This window comes from Rattus norvegicus, chromosome 1, assembly GCF_036323735.1.
Source record: "Rattus norvegicus strain BN/NHsdMcwi chromosome 1, GRCr8, whole genome shotgun sequence".
Lineage (NCBI taxonomy): Eukaryota > Metazoa > Chordata > Mammalia > Rodentia > Muridae > Rattus > Rattus norvegicus.
The window spans coordinates 231,737,097-231,762,723 of record NC_086019.1 but is presented as its reverse complement, the minus strand read 5'-3'; the positions used below and the strand labels follow the sequence as shown (position 1 = coordinate 231,762,723).

General features: G+C 45.4%; 2 protein-coding genes across 3 annotated transcripts in view; one reads left to right on the top strand and one right to left on the bottom strand.

Annotated features, from left to right (window-relative positions):
* Positions 1–10,672, top strand: part of Pgm5 (phosphoglucomutase 5) — a 187,761-nt gene extending 177,089 nt beyond the window's left edge. The window contains exon 11 of one of the 2 annotated variants that reach the window (NM_001191953.3): positions 9,450–10,672. In NM_001191953.3, the coding sequence (NP_001178882.1) occupies positions 9,450–9,539 (90 nt within the window). In that variant the 3' untranslated portion in view covers positions 9,540–10,672. The remainder of the gene's footprint in view (positions 1–9,449) is intronic. The other variant, XM_063273533.1, reaches the window with a different exon arrangement.
* Positions 10,673–14,363: 3,691 nt separating this feature from the next.
* Positions 14,364–19,328, bottom strand: Tmem252 (transmembrane protein 252). Its single transcript, NM_001007738.1, has 2 exons — positions 19,003–19,328; positions 14,364–16,089 (listed from the first exon to the last, which is right to left on the bottom strand). The coding sequence occupies exons 1-2, from the start codon at positions 19,275–19,277 to the stop codon at positions 15,807–15,809; spliced, it is 558 nt and encodes a 185-aa protein (NP_001007739.1). The 5' UTR covers positions 19,278–19,328; the 3' UTR covers positions 14,364–15,806.
* Positions 19,329–25,627: the final 6,299 nt, after the last annotated feature.

Here is a 25,627-nt window from a genome sequence, read left to right as displayed (position 1 = left end):
CGATAGCAAGCTCCAATATGCACTAACACGGGGTGAGTTTAAGACAGCAGAGTGGGATGGGAATTCGGAGGCGCTGGCCTTTCTCCCTAGTTATATTAATATATGGCATCAAGGTTGCTAGATTTTCTGGTTGTAAAAGGAGCTAGATATTTGGATTTTTCACACATATTGTCACTTTTTAAACAGGCAGTAATATAATTACAAAATAGAGCAAACCTCATAAGAAAGGTTTGTAGTTGCTGGTAGCAAGAGTCTGTGTAATTCAAACTCTCTGAAAATAAGATGGCAAAGAAAAAAACACAAAAGCAAACAAACAAAAACAAAACAGAGAAAAAACCTGAAAGACATGCACCAAAGCATTCATTTAGAGGCATCCATCCCCACTGGTCCCACAAGGCAGGAACAGAAACAAGGAGATGGAGTTTGGGGAATGAGCCAGGACCCCTTCTGTCTAGAAGGGTCACACAGGGTATAGGTGACAGGCAATGACAGATGTCATTACAGGACAGGACAGCCTGCTCCATTGAAGTTCAGCTCTGCTATGCAAAGGGATAGCCAAAGAGGCTTCAGAGAAGCAGACCTGTGGCAGCCCAATGTGGCTGAAGGAAAAATAGGGAGAGTTCCGTTCCCACCAAAGCAAGAGATCCCCATGGCAGCCCCTGTACCAGGGGGTAACACGAAGGGAGCCATGATAAAGGTAAGGAGCAAAGAGTCTCAAGTCCAAGACCTACTGGGTCCCCAGGAGTCTCACGGAAGGAAACGAAGGGAGGCATATCGACTTCACCTTGTGCCATGTCTGTAACATCTTCAAACAAGATGGACGGCAGCCAGCAAAAGTTTGCAAGTCACCTAAAGAGACAAACCATCAGGTGCCAGAATCAACAGACCTTTTATACATCCACAGGAGACCCACAGGTGTGAGTCTGTCTGACAAAACTATGAAACAATTGTTTTCACTATACTTATAGTATTCAAACCCCACATAAAAGGCAATGGCAAATAACTAGAGGTTATTGTATTTTAAATCAAGATGCTGTGGGTGAGGGAAAGATGTTGGCCCAGCTGTTAAAAGTGCTTGCTGCTCTTGTAGAGGATCCGGGTTCCGGGTTCAATTTTCAGCAAGCACAAAGTGGCTCATAAATGTCTGTCATTCCAGTTCCAAGGAATCTAACACCTTCTCTTGGGCTCCTCGGGCACCAGGAGCACACATGGCACACACACAGAAAAGCACAGACAAAACACTCATAGCCATAAATTAAAATCTTTAGAACAGATCTTTAGAATTAAAAAAAGAGTTAAAAACTAAAAATAATAGTCGAAACTAAAACATAATAGTTTCATCCACAACAGAAGAGATTGTTAATGATCCTAAAATAGGTCTGAAGAAACAAGATACAACGCAGCTGGAGAATTAATGGAGGGAAATTGAAGAGAGGTCGTGAGCCAGGGAAGTTACTTGAGCAGTTGTAATATGATTATTAGTCCCAGAAGGAGAGGAGAAAACACTGAGGTTCAAGCAAAACCTGGAAAGGTTATCTGTCCAGTGGGACTGGATGGCAACACAGGAGGTGTAATTAATAATTACTTCATGTGTAGATACAGACCAAAACCACAGAAAATGAAAGACAAACAAAGTAACTGTCTGATTGACAACTAAATTTTAGCAGCAACACTGAAAAATCAAAGGACTGGCGTCAAACCGTTTATAGCCTAGAATTCCCAAATGTAGTGAACGTCTTCTTGCAAAATGAGCACACATGGAAGAACTCTTCTAGCAACTGACACAGAAAAGTAGTGTCTCAGCCGACCCCACACATGAAGGAGCGCCACCCCCAGAGAGCGTTGGGCAGAGGGACATTATCGCAAACAGATTTTGGAATAAAGTGCAGCAAGGAATAAAAGCAAAGAGTGCAGTGTCCTGCATGGTTTGGCCCTGGGAACCTGATGGGAGATAGGACCGACAGAAAAGCACAGATTGGCTGGTCTGTGCTCACCGGGACGGCAGGCACCAACTGCAGTAGCAACCCCCAATCCCCGTGTGTTTATTTTGTACATCTGAATCGAGAATGCAGATTTACTGTAGACAGATAAACAAGGGAGAGGGTTTGTGGTACACAGCTGAGCAAAGAGGCAGGTGTAGCTAGTCCAGGTAGGAGGTCTCTGTAAGGAGCAGTCTCAGGCTGCCGTTATTCCTGAGGAGGAAGCCGTGGTTGATAGCTTCTGCGCAACCACCAACATTCACACTTGGACCAGATGAAGGCTGTGCCATCCCTCTGAGTCTCACCGGGGAAGGCTTTCTCATTTCCATGGGTCTGAGGCATTGAGGTCCTTGACATGGCTGTGCCCATGTCAGACAATACACATTTTCTCAGGACTCTTTACATTCTCCACAAAAGAGATTTTAAAGGGATAAACTCTAAAAACTATGTCCAAAGAAAAAAAGAAAGTTCAGCATTTGACTGTTTTCAAACTGAGAAGTAAGCGTGTGTGTGTGTGTGTGTGTGTGTGTGTGTGTGTGTGTGTGTGTGTGGTGGGGAGAAGGAGTTGTGTATATGTCTGTGTGTGTGTATGTGTGTGTGTGTGTGTGTTACACTCACATAACTAATAACCAAAACAGTACCAGTCATTTCAGATAAGGTAGACTTTAAGGTCAAAGTCACTGATAAAGTTAAAGAGGGACTCTTCAAAAATAAAAGCCAAGCTTATTTTCTCCCAAGAAATAGAAATATAAATCTCTAAACCAAAGGACTGGAGAAAGTATAAGGAAAAAAATGAAAGGAATCCTTACTAATCCTAAAATATTCCTAACCCTGCTTCAGTAATTAATGGAGCAAGCAAACATCCTATTAGGGCTAAAACAGATTAGTGAAACACACCCAACTTAACAGGCATATATTGAGGCCTTGCCAAGAGACTTAAAACATAAAATTCTTTTCATGACATGGAGACACATGTAAAAATTAACCTTGGGTAGAGAATGAAAGGGCCACCTCTGTCACAAAGCCAATTAAGTTGAAAAGCAAGGTGACATAAGCACGGGACACATTTGATAAAATGCAGCACTCATTGATGGTCAACGTTCTTCTGAAGGAACCGGACAGAGAAGCCTTTAGTCTCACAGAACTGTGCTTCTGGAACATCTCTGGTGCAGGCAATAGGGCTGTACTGCTAAAGACAGCCAGCCAGCAGGCTTGCATACAACTCCCGCTATTCTCAGAAGCACAAACATCAATTTTGCGTGCGACTCAAGTCGATTAAGTGTAATAAACATCTGTGTGGTTATAACAGTTTACAATTCCTTTCCTTTTACTTTTATTTTGCATGCATGGGTATTTTGTCCATACACGTGTGTGCAGTGCCCTAAGAAGCCATAAAAGGACGTTGGATTCCCCCTAGAACTGGAGTTACAGCCACTCACAGTTCTTAAAGGACTAATTTCAAATGCCATACCTGGAAAAGAACCCTTTCACAGAATAGGCACGCAGATGGCTCTGTTTTTGAAAAGGCTCCTGTCTGGTCCAGAGACAGCTGCATCTTCCCACATCATCCTGTGTGGTGTTAGTCTCTTCCCTGAGACACAAGGGAAGGTCGGAGTGCAGGATTCGGCCATATTGGGCACCTGGTTACCAGAGCTGTTTACACATCTGACAAAATGGACATTGTTGGCATCAATGACCCCTTCATTGACCTCAACTACATGGTCTACATGTTCCAGTATGACTCTAACTAACCATGGCAAATTCAACGGCACAGTCAAGGCTGAGAATGCGAAGTTTGTCATCAAGGGGAAACCCATCTCCATCTTCCAGGAGTGAGATCCTGCTAACATCAAATGGGGTGATGCTGGTTCTGAGTATGTCATGGCGTCTACTGGTGTTTTCACCACTGTGGAGAAGACCAGGCACGCTTGAAGGGTGGGGCCGAAAGGGTCACCATCTCTGCTTCTTCTGCTGATGTCTCATATTTGTGATGGGTGTGAACCATGAGAAATATGACAACTCAGTCAAGATTGTCAGCAATGCTTCCTGCACCGCCAGCTGCTCAGTGGTCCCCCACCCCCTGCCAAGGTCATCCATGACAACTTTGGCACTGTGGAAAGACTCGTGACCACAGTCCATGGCATCGCTGCCACCTAGAAGACTCTGGATGACCCCTCTGGGAAAATGTGGCATGATGGCCATGGGGCAGCCCAGAACATGATTCTGTGTCCACTGGTGCCAAGGTTGAGGGTAAGGTCATCCTAGAGCTGAGGGGGAAGTTCACTGGCACATCAGACTTCCACATACCTGTTTCCATTGTGTCCATCATGAATCTGACATGCTGTTAAGTATTACAGCATCAAGAAAGTGGTGAAGCAGGCATCTGAGGACCCACTACAGGGAGTTCTAGGCTGTAATGAAGAGCAGGATGTCTCCTGTGACTCTTCCAGCTTTGATGCTGGGACTGGTGTCAGGGTTACTCTCACTGACAACTTTGTCAATAACATTTCCTGGTATGACAATGAACACAGCTACAGCCACAGGGTCCTGGCCTCCACAACCTCCAAGGAGTAAGAAACCCTGGACCACCCACACCAGCAAGGACTCAAGACACAAGAGCAAGAGAGAGGCCCTCAGCTGCTGAGGAGCCCCTGTCTCAACTCAGTCCCACACTGAGCATCTCCCTCACAGTTTCCATCCCAGACCGCAGAATAAGGGAGGGGCTTAGGGAAACTTACTCTCTTGATACCATCAATAAAGTTCACTGCACCTCCCACAAAACCCCAAAACCAAAACAACAACGATAAAGACTTCAAAAGGAAAGCTTCTCTATGAGTGGATGAGGGGTCACCTGTGCTAGCATCTGCCCAACTTTGAGGCTCAGCTCAGAGCACTGACCAGCCTTGCGACTTCCAGCACGTTAACACAATGCCTCCGGACTTCTGTTTCCTCATCAAGAAAGCAACACAAGACTGTCCCCTCAAAGTCTGTTTGTAAGATCAGTTTGGCACATGGATTCAGAATGGTATTGAATTCATAGTGGTTACCTATGTCCACACCCAAAAACTGTTCACAATGAATCAAAACCTCAGAATCCAAAATCGAAGCCAATATTTCAATGTGTATTCCCTGTGAGTTAAGCCCAGCCAGGAGATATTTTCTGGTGTCCAGATCTGCTTAGGCAAGAGGGAGAAGACAACGCATGTGTGGAGTTCCTACTGTGCATTTATACATGTACTTGGGTGAAGTCCCTGGGCACTTCATAGACAGAGCCCCAACACCAGCAAAGGGTGTTGCCGAGAAACAGGCTGTGTATATCTGCCTGCCTGGTAACCACTGTGCCAGCTTGCTTTTTAATGCTGTTGTCAGCTGTGGAATGTGTTGACCAAGAGGCCCCCTGCCACGTGATGAGCTGAGAAAAAGATCCCTTCATCCATGCTCATTAGCACGAATCTGAAAGAACAGCTCGGAATTTCGACCGGCTGGGTGTCAGCCTAAAGACTGACAGGGTATGGCCTTCTGATCTGAATATTAGTTGCTGGTCCATAGAGAAAAGAACCAGCCAAACATCCTGTATCTGAGAGCTACTTGATGCTTGTAAAAGTATCATGACTTAAAACTGCCTGGGAGCATTTGATAATAGCATCATTAATGCATGGATATTAATTGAATGTTTACTATGTGACAGGCACTGTCATATATCATCTTGTTTCATGCTCTTGACTCTGTGCGGCAATAGCTATTATTAGATTCCAATTTGAAAAGTAAGGCACAAGAGATTAAATACCCTGTCTAGTTTGTGCTGGAGGTGGAAATAAAGCCAGGCACTACTGATATAGGGAATTAATGCACTTACTGTAGAGTTTCCTTTATTGTTCAGCCAGCTTTAACTCTTTCCTGACCTACCAAAGCAGTGCCCTTGGCTGCTGTTATCAGCTGATCTTATTTAATAAGCTTCCTCACAACTTAGCAGCATACTTCCATGATCTATTCTATGTATCCATGGATCCCAAGAGGGCTCTGGTATAGTTTTCCCATCATACCCAGCTCTATGATGTCAGTGCGTGATGGGAAAACCGATGGTGAGTTACTCAAAATGGCTGGAGCTGAAGTCCTCTTGTTCCTGCTTTAGGCATATGTCAGACCTCTTAACACAACCACTAAGGGCTTGCCATTCTGACAGGTGTGACAGACTCATTTAGATTTGCATTTCCCTCATGGCTAAGGATGTCGAACATTTCAAGAGCTTCTTGGCCATTTGAGATTCCTTGGTTGAGAATTCTGTTTAAATCTGTCTCCCATTTTTTAATTGGATTACTTTGTTGATGTCTACTTTCTTGATATATATATATATTTCATATATATATATATATATATTAAATTAGCCCTCTGTCAGATGCAGAGTTGGTGAAAATCTTTTCCTATTTTGCAGACTGTTGTTTTGGAAGACCAAGACTTTTAACACATTGATTATTGGAAGATATTTAGCCCTGACCTATAGCAGTGACCCTCAGAGTATCTAGTATAATAAAGATTGATCTGGGCCTAAAAGAAAGTACTTCAGTAGCGGAGTCTCCAGCACATTGGCTCATTCCTCCTAACTCCTGATTTGAAATTGCTTTTGAGATGGCATTTTTCATCACATAGTAGTAAATAATGTCATCGTCAGTCACGATGAGTTGAATGCTATGGAAAATACCAACTCCAAAATCTTCATATGCTGCTTATGCAAATGAGGCCCAGGTGGCTCAGTTCGGGAGACTAAAGGCCCAAGACCTGACAGTCCTATTTGTTCTGCTTCTGGTGAGGGCCTAACAGGAGATAGTGTCATAACAGGTTCAGGTATCAAATGAAGGGATCCTGTCTCTACACAGGAAGCCAGAGAGGCTGTATTCCCATAGTCCCTTGGAGGACATAGCACCATCTGGCTTAAAGACCTAACATTAGGCTCTATCCTTTAAAGGACCACTGTCTCCCAACATTTAAAGGCCCAACATCTCCCAAAGTTTATCCAAAGATAAACTTTCAATACATGGGTCCTCAGGGGCAAACTCAAACAATGTCTAAACCATGGCTTGGGTTTTGTTGCCCTAAATCCTATCCAGGGAGGGTATTTCTGGTCCAAAACTTTCAAGTATATGTTCACTGTGAACTTCCACTCAGGAAACACACTGTGTGCACACTCTACACTACTGACACACCCATCAGATTGTGGCAAAGGCCAACTTCTCAGGAGGAGCCATGGTGAATGCAGGGCATGGTCCTCTTGGCAATCCCTGGGGTCAGAAATCCAAATGGCAGGCTGACAACTCACCGGAGCCAAAAGGGCAGGAAGACACAACAGTAGCAAGTTGCTCTTTTGAACCCTAGAGGCATTCGTTTGACATCTGGGACAGCATATGTTGAGTTTATAATAAGAGACCATAGAGTATACCAAGCGGCCGCTTGACTGCCAGCCTGCGTGTTCCAACTCCTTTCTGGGTTTTTAATGATAACAATCACTTCTATATCTGCCTGATCAGGTTGCTGTAAATGATAGAGTAACCTGTATCACACTGTTTGAGCCCAATGTGCTGCAGGTGGAAAATTCTACACTTTGACTCTTGCAATATGGCCCCAGTGAAAATGAAGATGTATTGAGAATAGTGTATAGGTGCATATATGTTCTGGTGCATGCATGTCCTGGAGCATACATGTCCCGGTGTATACATGCATGTACTGGTATATATATGTCCTGGTACATACATGTCCTGATGCATACATGTCCTGGTGCATACATGTCCCGCTTACTGTGTCTTTCACAGCACAAGTGATTTATGTGTCCATTTCATCTTCCTTCAGTCCACCCGCCTGAGACCCTCCCTCCCTCTCAGGGCATGGAAGTTCCTCCTTAGCCTCCCTGACCAGCTGTAGGCTATTCAGCTCTATTTTGAACCAATCAGGGGGTGAGGGAAAACAACGTTTTACAAAATCCTGAGTCCTACCAAAGTCCAGACTGCAACGGGATCTCTGGGTACAGAAATCAGCATATGAATACATAGTGCACAAAACATCTCCCAACAGGAACCTAAATGCCATTGTAAGGAAGCTGAAGAATTGGTTTATTTGTTTGTTTTGATTTCTCACCAATATCCTGCAACATCTCATGCACATCTAATTTATCAAATCGCCATTCTCTGTTGTCTTCAAATCACTGAATTTCATTTTTATAGTAAATCTTTCTATGTGCATACTCACACCTTACTGTTTATTTTGGTAATTATATTAAAATAATTTTGATTCAATTATTTGAATGAAGTGAAATTACTTGTGGTTGTTCATCACTGAGGTTGTATAATTTAATGATGTAAAACATATACCCCCAAATTAACATGTCCCCTGCTCTGATTATGATCCTTGCTCCACTGGGGCCTCCACTGCAGAGTGAATTAAATTGGTGAACCCCACCCCAGCATTTAGGTCCCCTCACATCAGACTGGCTTTCGGTCTCTTAGGCTTCTCTGAGTATTCAGTACTTACCAGACGACTTGAGCTATCTGTGCCCTATGTATGTTCTTTTGTCTGATTGCAAACCTGAATTCCCGTCAGTTTTTAATGCCTCTCTCTAAGCACAGGCTTCTTTTTTTCCAGAATTATGGAATCTTTACTATTTTTTTACTCCACTACTGCCCAATTCTTCTCTCTCAATACCTTTGGTTTGAATTTTGTCTTTAAATGGACTCACTTTATACTTATATGTAAATTTACATGGGCAATCCATACTGAAACGTGATATTGTTTGATGAACAGAAGTGGATCACACACTTGAGTATAGTAAAAATGTATATGAGAATGTCCTCAGTTGAGGCAAGCCCTAAGGCAAAGTGCTAAGGGTCAGGGATTGAAGACTGCAGACAGACCAGCTTCCCCACTGCTTTGTAATTTATGTCTTATGGGTGTGTCTGGGGTACGCACTCTGCTCTTCAGAAACCAGACAAGCAACTGAAGGACAAGAAGTGATGCTTGGTCCTTTGCTTAACTTTGTTCCAAGCCACTTCCACCACTCTGGAAACACTGAGGAAGCTCAGTGGCCAGGGGGTACAGGTCAGGAAGATAGATCCACTCATTTGTTCTACAGCATTAGCACTGCACCATCTTCTCCGAAATGTCAGGATGGTGGGAGGACAAGGAATGGACTTTACCCTCACACTGAATGTGGGCAGGGATTTGGTGGGGCTATAACTTAAAAGGGATTCATGTATCCGAGGAAGAATGGAGGTTGCCAGACTTCCTGAATTCAGTCTTCTTTAGTCGTAGGCTTATGCATGTCCCTATCATGAGTATAGAGCCGCTTTCTGCCCTGCTTCTGTATCCTGCCCATTCCCGTCGCTGCAAAATGCAGTCTGAATCCACACCTCTAAGGTAGAGATCCATCCAAAGCCTGTACTGTAACTGATTTCAAGTTGATTATCATCCCTCTTTCTTTTCCAGGCAGTGCTGAGCCCTCTCATAGCCATTGCGCTGAAAATATCCCAGATTCATGAGAGAACTGGCCGGAGAGGACCCACCGTCATCACCTAAGCACAGGGCGGCAGAGCACTGGGAGAGATGCTTCACCATGCCTTCTCGCTTCCTGTTTGTGCCTCTTAGGACTCTGGAGAAACAAAAGCTATTTTGCTGTTGGGGTGGGGGGTAAAAGGAGGGTGGGAATGGGGGGATGTACCCCTTTTAATTTGGTTTGTCCAGTTCTTCCAAATGCAGCAGGGTCTTTAGTTGTCTGTCAGAGCTTCACTACTGTTTAAGACCTGGATTTTGTCACACCAAAGCGCTACTCCTTTTGAGAAAGATAGGGAACTATTAGTCACAGCCCCTGTATATTTCTGGTGTCTTGTGAGAAAATATTCTGAGAGACAGGAGAGAGAGAGAGAGAGAGAGAGAGAGAGAGAGAGAGAGAGAGAGAGAGAGATCTAAGGTCTTTGGGTGGGCAGAAGACTCCCTACCATAGAGGAAGACTCATTTGCATCTTTGTTCGGATCTGCCATGGTGGAAGGTTTAGAACTTCTAGGCGACACACCCCTCCCACTGGCCATCCAATGGCCATGCTTCCCAGCCTGCCAACATCTCTGCACTAGCTCTCCTAGTCTTCTAGGTTTTCTATGATTCACAATGACACACCTCCAACAAGACACACACGAAGGTGCTTTCCTTTCTTTTATTTTGCGTGTAGTATCCACTTAGCTGCCAAGCTGGCTGCATCCCTCTGAATGTAGCCATTTCTTGTGCAGTGGGGAAGGATTTTCCAGCGGCAGATGAAGGATTCTGAAGGGGCTGGAGTATTTAATGGGAGAGTTGTGGGCCCTCTGGGACAGAGAGGTGGATTGTCACAGCTGGCTCTCTTTGCCTGAGGGAAAGGGACCTGGCAGCTCCTGCAGGCACATGGACTAGGGCAGAGTCCTCTGCCAGGCATGGGATGTGTTTGCTTATGTTTGTCTCCCTTGGGAACTGCAGGTTGGCTTATCACACCCTTTGAGGAGGTGACCTAGTGCCCCTTTACTGTTAAGCAAGGCATGATCGCTGTCATCAAGGTCAGTGCCGCAAGGAAACATTCCCAGATAGGTGTTTGTTTCCGTTTTCTCTCCGCGCTTCTGTCAAAAACTTGCTAGGATATTTAGTAGCCAATAAACCAGAATTTCCTTATTTTAACCTCCATATAAGATTGTGGACCTCAGCTCCTTTGTGTCTCTTGCGGCTTTGCAATTCGAGCAGTTGTCACCTACTGTGATTAAATCAGTCACTCACAACTCTGTCACAACTGTTGGTCATTCTGACGACTTGGCAAACGGATTCTAAAACACTGAATTGCTCAAAATCAGTTTTGGGAATCAACAAATATTAAAATGGCATCTAGCCATTCACCATAACATGGTTTACTTTGGAATAATGGGAAGGCGGCTTTTAGCTGAGATTATTTTTTTTAAGTTATAAAAAGTGTGTCACAAATGGAGAACTTTTGCCTTGTGGCTTTTGTTCTCACTATCTCTGGAGTAAAGGTCACTGATAATGTCTGTCCATTCATTGACGGTAGAGATGTGGTCACTGTGATCTCACAGGTCCTTGGGCTTGTCAGCTCTCGCTGGCCTAGCAAGTATTTTTTGTTTTCAAGTTCCTGAACTTAAATCATCTCTAACTTTTAAGTTCAAGTTATTCTACTTCAACATTCTCTTTCCTTTTTTAAATGTGTATGTAGTAGCTCAATTTATAGTCACCTATTTGCTCGCTCACTCATTCATTCATTCAGTAAACACTAGTTGAGTAGCTTGCCCCAGGCACATTTCTCTTTTTGATGTAGCAGGAAGATGGATGAAGTTATTCTTGCTCTTAGGAATTCACAATTTTGGGAGAGTTGGCTGTGACAAAAACCCAGAAGTAATTGGAGAGACATCCATGTTACAGTAGAAATGCAGGCATGAGCTATGGGGACATACAGATGATAAATGACTCAGAAATCGTGGGACACCAGAACAGGACACTTTTCCTAAAGAACAGCGTTTCTCAGGATCCATAATTATTTGTATAACTTGCCAGAGGTTAATGGAAGCAGCAAGACGAAACAGTCCTTGTTAGCCAGGACTTAGAGGAGAGATTGACTTTGGGGACCACAGTTGGTGTGGTGGGTGACATTCAGGCAGACACAGGAGGTGACATCAAGGGCAGCAGATCTGAGAGGCCACCATTTTCTCTCAGCTATATTAACAAACAGTAGGTCTCCCTCGGAGACTCTAGGACATGGCCTGTCTTTGGACCCTCTCAAGTTCACATTGCTGAGGAATTATTTGTGCCTTAACCCGGGATTGCATGTGTGTATTCTTGTGTTATTCCCATGTGAGAAGGAAGTCCGCAACACATTCTTCCCTACATGATGCTCTGCTTGTCAAAGATGGAGGCCCAATAGCCAGCCTTGAAGAGCAAACGACCAGAAGGTCATTGAGACGGCTGGAGGGCGAGTGAAGGCGTTACTGCAGACGCCTAACAAGGGGCTGGAGCTCAATCCTCAGAATCTAGGTAGAGGTAGGAAGAGAGACCTCATTCCAAGGAGTTGTCTCTGACCTTCATGTGTGTCCTGGCATGTGCCCCCCATGCACACACACAATCATCTTTTTTAAAATACAAATGAGCAGCATGAGACATTTAAGAGTTTTGTGAGAACCTGCACAGTAAATCACAGAAGAGGCTATGGTTAAAGTAAAGTAACTATTAAGGCTACTCTGGTGATCTTCTAGCACCAAGGGGTTCCCTCACTGCAGCATATGCCTCTGGAAAGTAGCAAGCCACCGCACACACAAATACATACACATATACATTCACATACACATATACACATATAACCAGGACGTCATCCCATGCATCTAGGGGATTTGGAAATGTGTAGTATGTAATAATGCCAGGGAGGCATTTATAGGAAGAACCTGGGTTTAAATACTGTGCCTGCCAGATGCCCGCCATTCCCCCAAAACAAGAGGTTGCTTTGTTTCATTCAGGATTATTTAACTTCCTCATCATCCTTTTAAAAGGGAGGTGGGTACGTAGATGTCTCAGATGGTAAATTGTCTCCAAAAGTATTGCCCTCTGGCTTCCACAGGTATGTGTACCCATCCATGCATTCACACGTAAGGGTAGCCATTTTTAAGGAGAGAACATTTATCAAGTCTTACTGTTCCAAATTGCAGAATGTGTCCATTATATTTGCAGGTCATAAATGCTTTCACATAAGACATTTTAGATTGATGGTCATCCTTGTTGGAGCCCTAAGCTAGAGTTGGCCACACTTAATCATGGCAAGAATGATAGTCTCGTGGCATTGTTTGGCCACCCACGGGTCAATATAAGGCTGGAGTGGCCAGATCCATGAGCTATGGCTGATGTAGAGGATGAGAAGCATTTGTGGATAATGAAAGGAAGATGACTCCATGCCCACGGCTAGTAAATCAGTGTTTGGACCATCGACAGTTACAAATGGCAAGAGATTATCTGGGGCAGCAGAGCTTAACAGAATGGCTGTTCCACTTCAACCAGCCGGAGGCCTTACCAGCAGAAACATCCCATGCAGTCGACAGCTCACCAGTGTGTAACCCTGGGTTGCCGTGGAACTTTATAGAACGAGGTGGGGACATGGGTTACAAATGCGTGACTTCCCTTCTTTCTTCTTCTTTCAGCACCTAGCGTGTAGGTGATCATAAATGATGCTTCATCAAAAACAATGCACTTAAGGAAATGTTGACAAACAGATGTGTCAGGGAAATCACCTGTAGGTTTTGCATGGAGAGGTCAAGGCAGAGCCCAGTACAATGCAGATATGCAAGGACCCAGCCAGCATCGTGTACTCTCTACTGACCTTGCCACCCTGATCTTCTTGGTGCTGGAGGCAATTACTTAAACTTGTTGATCAACATAAAACTATCAACTGGGGCATGGGTATCATTCACGGTGGAGATAAGGGAGAGAAACAGTGTCTGCCATGGAGACTTTCTTCTCCTCATTGTCTCATAGTCCGAATGCTCTCTGCAATATCCATGGAGCCATGGCTCCCAACCCAGCAGCGTTCCATTTGATCACAAACCTGAGAAAGAATGAAGATGCCAGAGGTACTTTCCCTGAGAGCATCCTTTAGGGCGTAAGTTATCATTCATTATAGGAGGACACATTGTTTTGACTTGTTCACTGGATTCTAGTTGGTGGGATTCTAAAATACAAGCTTTCTTTGCATAATACCCAGGTTCTTGACTCTTGAGTCAGAGCACATGTATCTTAGAAACATGTGAAGAAGTATGAATTGGTGCTGTTTTTTTCTTTTTTTCTTTTTTCCTCTGTCCCTCCCTCCCTTTGTTCATTGGCAGAGTTTCATGTAGTCAAGGCTGGCTTCTAACGTATTATGTATCCAAGGCTGGCTTTGAACTCCTGATCCTCCGGCTTCTACTTTGCAAGTGCTTGGGTTGTAGGTGTGTGTCATCATGCCTGCCTTTAGTGTTCTTTTTAAAACGGAAGCAATGGCTGCTGTCAGTGATGCCTGGGTTTGTGGAAATACAAACTCATCTTCATACTGTGGAGAATGTTACCATGACTTATGTTCTTCTACTGATTTGTGATACAAAAGGTGACAGAAAGGGGGAGGGGAAGGAAAGTCTGAGGTGATGGACAGTTGGCTCCGTGGGTAGGCTTGTTTGTTGTGAAAGCAGGAGGAGCTAGTTTAAATCTTCACATGGGCCAGGAAGATCTCTGAAAATTCACTTGCCAGCCAACCTACCTGAAACTGAAGCCCCTGACCACTCCATGCATGTGCACACACAAGCACTTGTACACATACACATGTGTGTACAACACAGCCCACAAAATAAATTTTAAAAAGACTCTGAATACAAAATTTATTGTCTTATGGACTAACACAATTTACACAAAACGAGTTCAACATTCGCTTTAGCCAACCCCCAGTTGTACAAAAACCATCTATTCTGGGTGTGAATCTGGTTCGAAGTCTCCTAATGCTGGCCAATCAGACCCATAGGGGAAATTGCCCTACAGAGGGATGAAAAGAAATGACAAGAAAGGAGCAATAAATTTCACTGCTAATAAACGATTGCTTTCCTGCTAAACAACCACCAATGGCCTTCCTTCTAGCCATTCCCTCATTGTCATGGATTCAATGCAGGGTTCTTCGCCTTCCTTCAGGCCGCTGTTTTCTTGAACATGGTCCCTGAAGTCTTGAAGCCTCAATTAACCCATTGTGAAAATAGGAATGGTCATAGCCCTCACCTTGTAAAGATGGGGTGAGGGTTAAACAAAGGGTACAGGAGGGCTCTTTGGACCTGCTGTTTGGAAGGCATGGCGTAACTGTTAGATGTTAACACGGACACCTCACTCCCTAGGGAAAGAATTGGAGGCCAGGAGATGAAGATCTTCATCCATGTTCCAGTGCCTCACCCTGAGTGTCCTGCTGGCGTCCTTCCACCAGCATGTTCTCTGACTTCAAAACCTCCCACAAAGAAAATGAAACCAGGGAGGGACCACTGGGTTAAACCTAGAAGTCTAGTTCTCTCTCTGGAGACACCAAAATCATCCTAGTACTAGAGATGTGGCCTTACAAGTTTTAATCACTCACGTTCTGAATTTGGCGAGGGTGCATCTTTGAAAACTGCATAGAAACATATTTTAATCTGCACAAGATTTATAGCAAGCTGTATATCAACCTCATGTTTGATTCTCTCTATCATGAATTAAGTATTCTATCTGGTCAACCTGAATCTATAAGAGCTCCTGTGTGCTTGTAGAAAGACCTCTTTAGGAAATAACACCTTGTGTTTGAACCATTTGGAAGCAAATGTTACAGTCTCTTTTATATAGAAGAAAAAGACACACATAATTAAAATACAATGATACAAAACAACACTCCTAGGTTCCTAAGACATCTTCTATGGTGTGTGTGAGCGATGGTGTCACTCAGGGAGCCCACTCAGTGGGGTGATACCAGGGCTGCCACCCAAGCATCCTTTCCTTTGATTCTTTGGACACAGCGTGTGAAGGGTTATGGCATCCAACCCACAGCCAATGTGTCTCCAGGCTCAGGCTGAGGTGATGAGGTTAGGAAGGAGGTGGAAGGGCCCTTCTCTGTGGTCTAAGGTTCATCTAGGTTGGGCTTTGTGGGAATTTCCTGCACCCACTTCCTGCTGGTGGCTATCCCCTTCTGGAGCCCCATGCTGCCTGGAAAGGCTAAACTTGAGTCACCGGAACCCATAGTGGCCTTGCTCCAGTGCAGGGTGGCAGAGCAACTTCCCAGTCCCTGGCCAGGCTCTCTCCTCAGCAGCTGGCGAGTTCTGAGAGCTGGAGAACAGCCCCGGCCTTCAGCACTGTGCTCGGTTCCTCAGCATCCTGTGTCTTCACTGTAGCTGCTGCAACTGCTATGTTCTCCGGGTAGGGTGGCGGGGCCTCTGGTTGTGGGTCATTTTTGTCTTTGTCTTGGGGTTCAAGGCTTGTCTCTGTATACAGAGGAGGAGGAAATCCTAGGAGCCCTCTGCCTGCAGAACAAGCCTGTTTCTCAACATCCAGGCTCTCTTCATAAGCCGGGGGGTAAAAGTCAGGCCTGTGGAATGAAACGCCACAAATGTGCATGTGTTATTTAGGCCTTGATGGTGAAGAAGCATATGTCTGCCTCTCTCAACTTACATTGTGTGAATCTAAACTGCTAAGAAACAGAGTTTGAAACAGATGTACTTTTCTGGCATCACCGATTTCTAAAAACGCATGCACATCCTTCCAGAAGAGCCCCCTGTCAGCCATAGCAGGTCCTCCTGTTTCAGACAGCATTCCAAGTGGTTCCACCTCGCTTGTTCTTTCAGTCTGAGAAACAGCCATTCAGTGTATTAACCTTATCAGCTTTAGGTGACACAGGGACTTTGACCATGTCAAATCCTTGTTACCATTCACACATATCATCTTCTACTCCACTCTCAAAGCCTCAGACCTTCACAAGCAACAAAATAATGAATAGGACCTCCATTACATGCAGGTCCATGACAGAATAAATGCCACCACTCTCTCCTGACACATTGGCAAGCCCTGGGCATCTAGATTCAGAGAAAATATAGGAAACACACTCCGGTTGCAAAAGACATCAGCTGAGAGCTTTCTGTGGGGCTTTCACTTACAGAGTGATGCCAGCCTGCCCATGTTAAGAGCCATTCACCTCAGCTGACAGGCATGGTGGTCATCTTGCTCATCTAACTAATTTCTAAGTGCTTCTGGCTCCTCCATCATGAATGAAGGTGGGGGTGTGGCAAGTGGAAGGGAGACAGGGTGAGCCTACATGAGTTGTGTATTTATAGAGGTAATCTATCCAGTGCCAAAGGGAGTGTTTATGGAGGGTAACCACAACAGAGCAGAGCCTGCCATTTGTAGCCACTGTTCCACTCCAAATCTCCAAGCTGGAGGAGGAGGTGTCTACTGTACAGTGGAAGTCTTGACCTTTCCCAGGAATAGCTAAAGTTGAGTCATGGGGACAGAAAGGTGAGCTCTTCTGGAACCACTTGAGAGATTGCCGAAAAGACTGCTCCCATGGATTCTGTCACTGTAAGAACACTCCCTTGGATGTCACTGCCCCGCTACCCATCTTGAGTGCCAAGCTTTTGAAATACAGAACTTTTCAGGTTGACTCTGTGTGATAAGCATCTCATGATGCAGCAGGAAGGGGCGATGAGGACGTCAAGATACTCATAGTTTACTTTTTGAATACTCCAGACAAGAGAATATATGAATTGGTAAATTTCAGATGCGTCATTTTCTATTAGCCAGCACACACACACACACACACACACACACACACACACACACACAAACATACACAAAAATTCATATGCATACATGAACACACAGACACACACAAAACCAAGCACACAAACACCTGCACAAACATACATACATAAGGGCATATACATGCATGCATATTCAAACACACATACATGTACAGACATGCACAAACACACAAACATACACAATCACTCTAGATGTACCCTCTAAATCACTCTGTTATCTTAATTTAAGATGAAACCCAAAGAATCCCTCGTTAGTCTAACTGACCTTGGAAGTGGGTTCTGATTGTTGTCTTGGTTATGTTGGATCCCAACAATACACAGTCACTGGTGAGAGGACTCTTATTCAAAGTACGTGGGATAATTAAAACCTGTTATGATCTTTCTACTCTTGCATGAAGAACACAAAAGGACTTATGGATTCTTACATTCTATACCTTAAGACACCCTATGCCTTAAGAACAATGTTCTTGGTGGCTGGAGAGATGGCTCAGTGGTTAAGGGCACTGACTGCTCTTCCAGAGGTTCTGAGTTCAAATCCCAGCAACCACATGGTGGCTCACAATCATCTGTAATAAGATCTGATGCCCTCTTCTGGTGTGTCTGAAGACAGCTACAATGTACTTATATATAATAAATAAATAAATCTTAAAAAAAAACCCAATGTTATTGTGTTTGGACAAGAATTAGAAGATCAATGCTAAGTTAACCAACCACAAGGTTACCTGAATCTTTGCCCCCTCCCTTTGGATAAAATATAAATAACACGTGTTACTTGTGAGGGCATTAGTGATATTAGTGATCTAATGTTGCTGCAAAACTCTCCCTAGAACTTTTGTATCACTCCAAACTACAATCCCATAGATTAAATAATAACTCCCCCATACACACACACTCACCAGGCCTGGGGACCACAATTTTACTTCCTGTCTACAGGAGCTACTAAGTGTAAGCGGCTATGGCAGCTGCTTGGTGTTGGTGTAAGTGGCTGTAGTATAAGTGACTGTGGTAGCTCTTGGCATATGCAGAAATAGTACAGTCATTGTCCTTTCTGTCTGGCAGGTATCACTTGCCATAATGTTTGCAGTGTCTAACTATCTATGGCACGTGTCTATTAATTAATTCGATCTGTCTTAAGGCCAAGTGATATTGTAGTGTGTGTATATGCTGCTCTTTGGTTTTGCATCATTGTTAGCATCTTCCCTTGAATACATCCTTCATGCGAAGTGAGATCAGAACACCTAAAAGATCAGTCATCTAGAACTTCCCTTAGTCACAGAAGTTGCTGGACTGACTTGACTTCTGCTTGCTTGTTTATTGTGGGACTGGGATTTTCTTCTTAACTCGGTACCCAGGTTATAGGGGCCATCTAATCATCACCTGCCTTTAACTCAAATCACCCTCCAAACGTAGGAAGAACCTAGGGGTTGTGCCCCTTAATTTGTTTTATGTGAATTTTTGCTGTGGGAATGAGGATCTTACCTAAGAAAATTCCCTCTTACCTCCTTGTTTTCCCCAAAGGCAGCCCTGCTCCCCCATGCACAACAGTCCCAGAGCGCATTGCCCAATGGTGGAATCTTGAGCCTAGCTGCATAGCCTCCTATAAGTGGATCCACAATGGGGTTTTGCTTCAGTGCCCTTCCCACACTGCGACTCCTCTTAGCCCTCCTCTGGCGCTCCGCACGTACCTGTCTACAGTAGCCAGGGGCAGGTCCTGGAAAGCAAGGTGCTGTCTAAGCACGTGGTTGAACATCTCTTTGTTGTCGTTTGCTTGGCGGTAGGTGCCCCAGAAAATTCCACTCAGAAGGATCACAAAGCCCAGAGGCAGAAGCACATAGGCCACGACCAGATTCCTGTGGGAGTGGGAGCTGGAGCTGGAGATGAAGAAGCCCCCCAAGCAAATCATCAGGAAGCCCGTGAGCAGGGAGAGGGCGCACAGCACCAGCCCAGTCCGGTTCTGCATCCTTTCTTTTCTGGAGTCTGTCTGACCCTGCCACTCCTCTGCTTCCAGCCCTGCTGGGGGAAGTGCGTTCCCTAGCCAGGTCACAGCCTTATACACAGGAGCAAATGGCCTTTGAACAATTAAATGAAGCAGGCACCGGGAAGCTATTCATTAACCACCGAACGTTACTGTAATATCCTCCGGGGGAACCTAGAAACATAACATTGTGTCCTCCAGGAAGGGGAGGCTGCACGTAGCCAGTGTGTTCCTGGTTGGTGGGTGGGACCTCAGCTGCTCCCTAGTACTGGAGGAGAGAGAGGTCTGAACCTTTTGATTATGAAGGCACTGGTCTCTCAAGCCTCACTGCAGGGAAGTCTGCACTGAAAGGTAGAGAAGCTAGCATCTCTCCGCGAACGACTGCCTCCCTCCGTTGTTTGGCAGAGTCCTTTCCCGATTTCACTTTCTCTTTCTGTACTAAACGGACATTCACCAAGGCTTTCAGCGCCCTGTCTTGCCTATGTTAGTGACTCTGCCCTTCATTGTCCCAATATTCTGATACTGGGGAAATTCCATGGGAGCAGGTCAGGAAGCGATCCTTCTGTTGATAGAAGAGAATTCCAGAAGGAGCATACTGGAGAAGAGACTGGTGGGGGGAGGGGGGGAGGTGGGAGAGCCCTGGTGTAATAACTGCTGTTTAAATTCTGCTCCCGAATCCTTCCCGTTGGTGGGGTGCAGATACTGTAGCCCATCATCCTCTGGCTAATAAGTGCTGGTTAAGTATTTATTCTATATGGCTTTAGAGCAGGCCCACCATTCCTGGTTCGTTATACATATTTCACCCAAGTCTCTTCCTGCTCCCTGGGGAAAAAAAAAGATCCACAGGCATTTGACCTAAGGGCATTCCCCCATAAAGCTACAGCATGTTGTAGCTATCGTGTAGACCAAGAAAGTACATGTCATAAATTCCTCCTATTACACCCTACTCTCTGTCGTCCCCCACACCCTTTCACAGGGCACAGCAGCGGAGGAAAGGCTCTGAAAACTCTGAAACCTCCCCCCTAAAATCTGTCTTAGGTAAAAATGCATTTTAGCAGATGCTGCCAAACGACGTCATCCCTCACCCCCTCCCCCGCATCTCTGCTCTGTGTCATGTTGCCCTAGGAATGTTTTGGTAGCTACCATACACACTTGGCCTGAAGTTTGTTTCTCTCATCTCCACAGTCTTTGGCTGTAAACACCTCATTGAGCATCTGCTTCATGCCTTACTACCGACCTTACTTTTATTTGGTGGCTTGGCACGTTCAGGCTGAGAGATTTCTCCCCACTGGGTCACCCGAGTCACTTCTGCCTAAATGCTTTCCCCATTCCTCCATTGTCATCCCTGCTGTTTGCTTTTCCAACAGGAAAGTGTTTATTTGCGCAGAGTCATAGTATTTAGCCTTGTACCCGCCATTTCCTTAGCTCCACCTCCATGGTTGAGCAGGAGGACACTGAAGATTAGGAAAACAATTGCAGGCATTTGCTCACTCTACCTACCGACCCCTACATTTATTAGCTTCAATACCAACCCTGGACCACTTCTATCCTCTATGCTTGGTGCTATCTTTGTGGCCTAGCCCTTCTCTCCCTCGGTTTTCCCATCCTTGTGACAGTCTCTGATGACTCCTGTTGCCTATGTAATAGTCCCTTCCAAGGGAGCGGGAGCTGTACCTGGTGATTTGATTCGAGACAGTAACATATGGCATCTCCCTACTTCCCCTCCCTCAGCACCAACAAAAAATATGGTTTTCCTGCCAGGATTCTTCCTCTCCAGCATCCCGGAGGTGGCTCCTGTCATTCTGGAGCAGTGTCTGGTTGTGTTGATGATAGTGAAAATTTCAGTGGAATAAGGCAAAAGTATAGAGAACCAGGGGCAGGAAGGACTGAGTTCCTTCATATCAAACGGAGGTTTCTGGGGCCAGGCTATTTCACGAGTTTGAGGAGAGATGTGGCATTGAGAGAGAATGTGGAGGAGAATCTTCAGCTCCTGAGTGAAGCAGAGTGGAGAGAAAACACTACTGTGGGAATATGAAGTGTCTCGGGACCGTGTATCCTTCACGGTGATCAAGGAAAACCAACGGCCTTCACGCCCAGGTGTGTTGTGCTCTTTATTAAATGTTTATATTTAAGTAGTTGCTTGTTCTGTAGTCACTAAGCCTCTTTATAATTCCAAAATTGATCAAGTAAAAACATTTCAAGAAATAAAACGGTGTTGAAATACCACACGCTGAGAGAACGTATCTTACTCCTCAGACATCTAAGATGGACGGAAGAAACCTGAACAGAAAAGCTGTAGTGACAGAAGAGAGAAGCATCAGTATCTTCAGAGCTGGGCACAATGAAGAGAATGCAGTAGGGTCAGCAAACACCAGGACGCTTCCTTGGGGGTCACTGCCGGGACCTTCCATCCTTTGGCTGAGCTCTCTGGCTGAAGCTACTGCCTTCGCAGGCCACTGTCTACTTTGTCTGCGTGTTCCTACCCAGTGCTGATCACGGAATGAGGGGCCATTGAACGGGAAGCTTCAGGATAATGATGAGGATTTTTATGCGTCACAGAGGGTGCCTGGGACTGGTGGGGAAATGCATCCTATGGATGGCATGCCTGTATCCATGAGAATGACTCTAAGAACCAGTGAAATCAAGCCTCGCTCCTCCATCCCTGATTTCATTTCCTCTGGAAGAGACACATAGAAGATGCTGTACCTTTCAGTCAGTCTATTTCTGCCCCACTCCCTTAAACTCCAGTGATCAGTAAAAGTGTGTGACAGTTGTATAAACTTACAGCATGACCACCACCGAAGGGCTGGCTCTCTAACAGACCCAAGCACTGCAAACATGGCGGCATCAGGAGGTCTTGCCCTCTCGTCTTCCCTCTGCCCTGTCAAACCATTAGATTCCATTCCTAAAGCTCGTCCCAAAGGTCTGTTCCCTTATTTGGCTACAACCTCCAAGGTCCACCTATGAAAACATCAAGGTCCAGAGAGCAAAATTCATTACTTGACTACACTGGCTAACATGACTTACAAGTCATCCTATCACAGACTCCCCCTTTTTTTCCTTAAAACAACTCCTCCAGAGACGCCTGCTGCTGTCTTTGTCAAATCCAAAGACAGTGTCCTCTCGCCCCACCTGTCCCCTCTGGGGTAATAAAATCTCCTTTGTGTTGAGGATTTGGTGTCTGGGTATGTTCTGTGCTGACTCTGAGGCTCCTTCAACCACCCCATGGTATGGATTGAGGTGAAGATTTTTATTGTAGATGAGAGAGAGAGCGAGAGAGAGTGAGAGAGAGAGAGAGAGAGAGAGAGAGAGAGAGAGAGAGAGAGAACAGCCAGAAGCATCTAGAAGAGTCCAGAGCAGAAAGAAAAAGAAATAGACTGAACATGGTCAGTAAACTGAACAACTGGATATGGCCATGAGAGAAGCAAGAGGAGGAGGGAAGGAGGGAGGGAGGGAGGGAGGGAGAGAGAGAGAATATTTAAGATAGCAGGGTTATAAGGAGAATGAGTATCTGCTAGGAGGGAGTTTTGGGGAGGAGATGAGAAGGGCTGGGATCCTGACATGAACCCCAAAATGTATAACAGGTATGATAATCCCTATGATACTGAGGGACCTGGTGGCCAGCATTTTGGTTTCCTAATAGGCACCACAGAGAGCCATTTGCCCCTTGTGCCAGTGATAAGGGAAATGGCTCCTTTCGGTGGTGAGGAACCAGCTTTTCAAGTACCCAAAGAACACTGTCTATTATCTAACCACCAGAAATCCCCCTATAGTCTAGCTTGAGTTCACTTCTGGATTTCTGGACTGCCTTTTGGACTTGGGGGATCTGGAGTTTGATTTGGACCTAACAACAGTAGCATGTTATTTTGGCCATCGGCCAAACATTTTTAAGACGTAAGTAAATGACTGTTCCCTTGAGCTCTGACAGACCCATGAGCACCGTTCTGAACATTGTGTGCAGTCTGAGTTCCAGGCACTGTCCTGCCTCTGGGTTTATGTTAGAACACCCTGGAAATTGACTTTTCCTTGCACACACAATAGCACAGTCAGGGCCGTACAACACGGCCCAGTCCTCTCCACCCAGGTTTCTGTTTCCAGAAGGCACAGACTAGTGCCTTGAAAACAGGCCTGTGGGTAACTCAGAAGCAGCTGGTGACTTGTGGAGGCTATGGCGCAGGAAGGGCCTGTTGCCAAGCACAGGAAAGCCAAGGTGAAGACTTCTGAAGGTCACCTGGGTTCAGGAAGTAAGGCTCTGCAGGAGGTGCAGAAGGCAGCATGTGCGTAACAGGAGATGTCACCAGGTCTGACCTCATGGTGCTGATTACTAAGTGGTTTCTGGATTAGCCTTTCACACTTGAGGGTTCACTGAGCATCAGTCACTTCCTCCCTCTTGTTTTCGTTGCTTTTAAACCTTTCCTCTGCCTCTCCTTTCCCCTCCCAATTGGGAGAAGATTGAAAGGAAGGGAGTTTTTGAGATTGTCTAAGGACAAACAGCAAGACAGGAAATTCCTAGCATGGGAAGGAGGCAACCACTCAATCACCCACTGGGAGCCAGTAGGTCACCCAGACAGAGACTCTGAGCAGGTTCAGAACTGGATGGGGCCCTATGTTTGTGAGGTGGTAGGCCAAACCCCTTGGGTAATCAGTATAGACTATTTTTCAAGCAGTGTTTGAAAAGCCTACTGGAGGGGTTGGGGATTTAGCTCAGTGGTAGGGCACTTGCCTAGAAAGCGCAAGGCTCTGAGTTCGGTCCTCAGCTCCGAAAAAAAGAAAGGAAAAAAAAAAAAAAGCCTACTGGAAATCCCTGTCCCTGATTCTGTCAAGTCTGGTCATGCTTGGATCTTGCCGCATCTGTGGACCAAACAAGAAGAAAAGTTTGTCACAGAGAGAGCTTGACTTCCAACATAATCCACACAAGCCAGAACAGACTTGATTCCTTCTGATCCCTAGAAAACCCAGAAGAGACCATTCTCCACAGCTACTGCAGAACAAGACAGGAATCTCATGCCATGGCAAAATCTTATGAGTTTACATCAAATGGCATGAGGGCTGGGGACTTGTAAATAGGACACAGGTCTGTGTCCCGTTTCATGAAACCTGCCTCCTGTCTCTTACTTGTTCACAACCATTGTTTTTAACTTTTTGAATGACTTAAGCTAAAATGTCCTTCAATGATGTTATAACACTCATACTTAAAACCGGTTGGCCTGAGATCTTTTGTATTTTCTTTTTCCTTAAAAGAGAAACCCTCTTGCCATCGATCATCGAATGCCAGACTCTGTGCAGAGACAGTAGAGGTGGAGGTAAGTGGCATTCATGCCCTCGCTGGATGTGGGACCTTGAAAGGCACCCTGTTTCCCAGTTGAGGAGGCTTGAACCCCGGAGACCCTGAAAGGGATGGTAGGCATTTCACCTGACTCCTAGGAAACCAGGCCAATCACTAACTGCAGCCCTCCATAGATTTGTGGCCATCGGTCATGTAAGGGAAACACTCAAACCCCTCCACTGGTAGAGGATGTAACTGTAGGTCACGTAGGCTCAAGACAGAGCTCTATTAGAATGAGGTATCTAAAAGCCTGGACTCTTAGCCAATCACCTTTCCTTCCCAGACACTCCTCCTTGCAAAAGATACTTAATCTCAGGCCCACACTGAGAAGTGGAATATGGTTTTACAATAAATGTCTTAAAACCATGGACTGCCTCTTTTCATTGGGATCTGCTGTGGGGAACCACAGAGAAGGCCTTCACCTACAGAGCCACCATCTAATCTCCTGAGGAAAGCCTCCCTGTGCTCCCAGCCACCTTCACCACCAAGCCTGCAGCCCATACCATAAAGCCGAAGAATCTTGATCCAGGTGCCTGGATGCCTGAGAACCCAATGACCTAGCCCGTCTTGCAGGCCCGGGGACCCCCAGCCAACTCCAGCTATGTCCGGTGCCACAGAACACACTTCCCCCACCCTGGAGCAGTGTCCCACAGCTTACCACAGCTTGATACCTGCCCAGTGGCTGTGGGAATGGCCCAAGACCTGTGGTGGAGCTGACACCGGACCCGACAATCACCCTACAATGGGCACCAGTTATAAACTTACAACTGGCCATAGCACACATGTCCTATTACCCATCAATTGGTATTGGAGGGTGAGTGAACGTGGTGTGTCTTTGGCTCACTGATGTTTGTGATAAGGACCAGCTTTCTTAAGGTAGGAGGGGTCCTCAATGTTCTGCTTTCATCCTGACTTCAGATCTTTACCCTACATGTGCACCTCACGGTGGTGGTGGGTTCTTGTCAGTCTGGCCTGTTCTCTCAGCAATAGGTTACTGCCTGTATTAGTT

Excerpts from the sequence above, each read along its gene's own strand:
- Tmem252 (NM_001007738.1), bottom strand. The coding sequence starts at position 19,277 with ATGCAGAACCGGACTGGGCTGGTGCTGTGCGCCCTCTCCCTGCTCACG. Across the intron at positions 16,090-19,002 it reads CCCCTGGCTACTGTAGACAG|GCCTGACTTTTACCCCCCGG; the intron begins GTACGTGCGGAG and ends TTCATTCCACAG.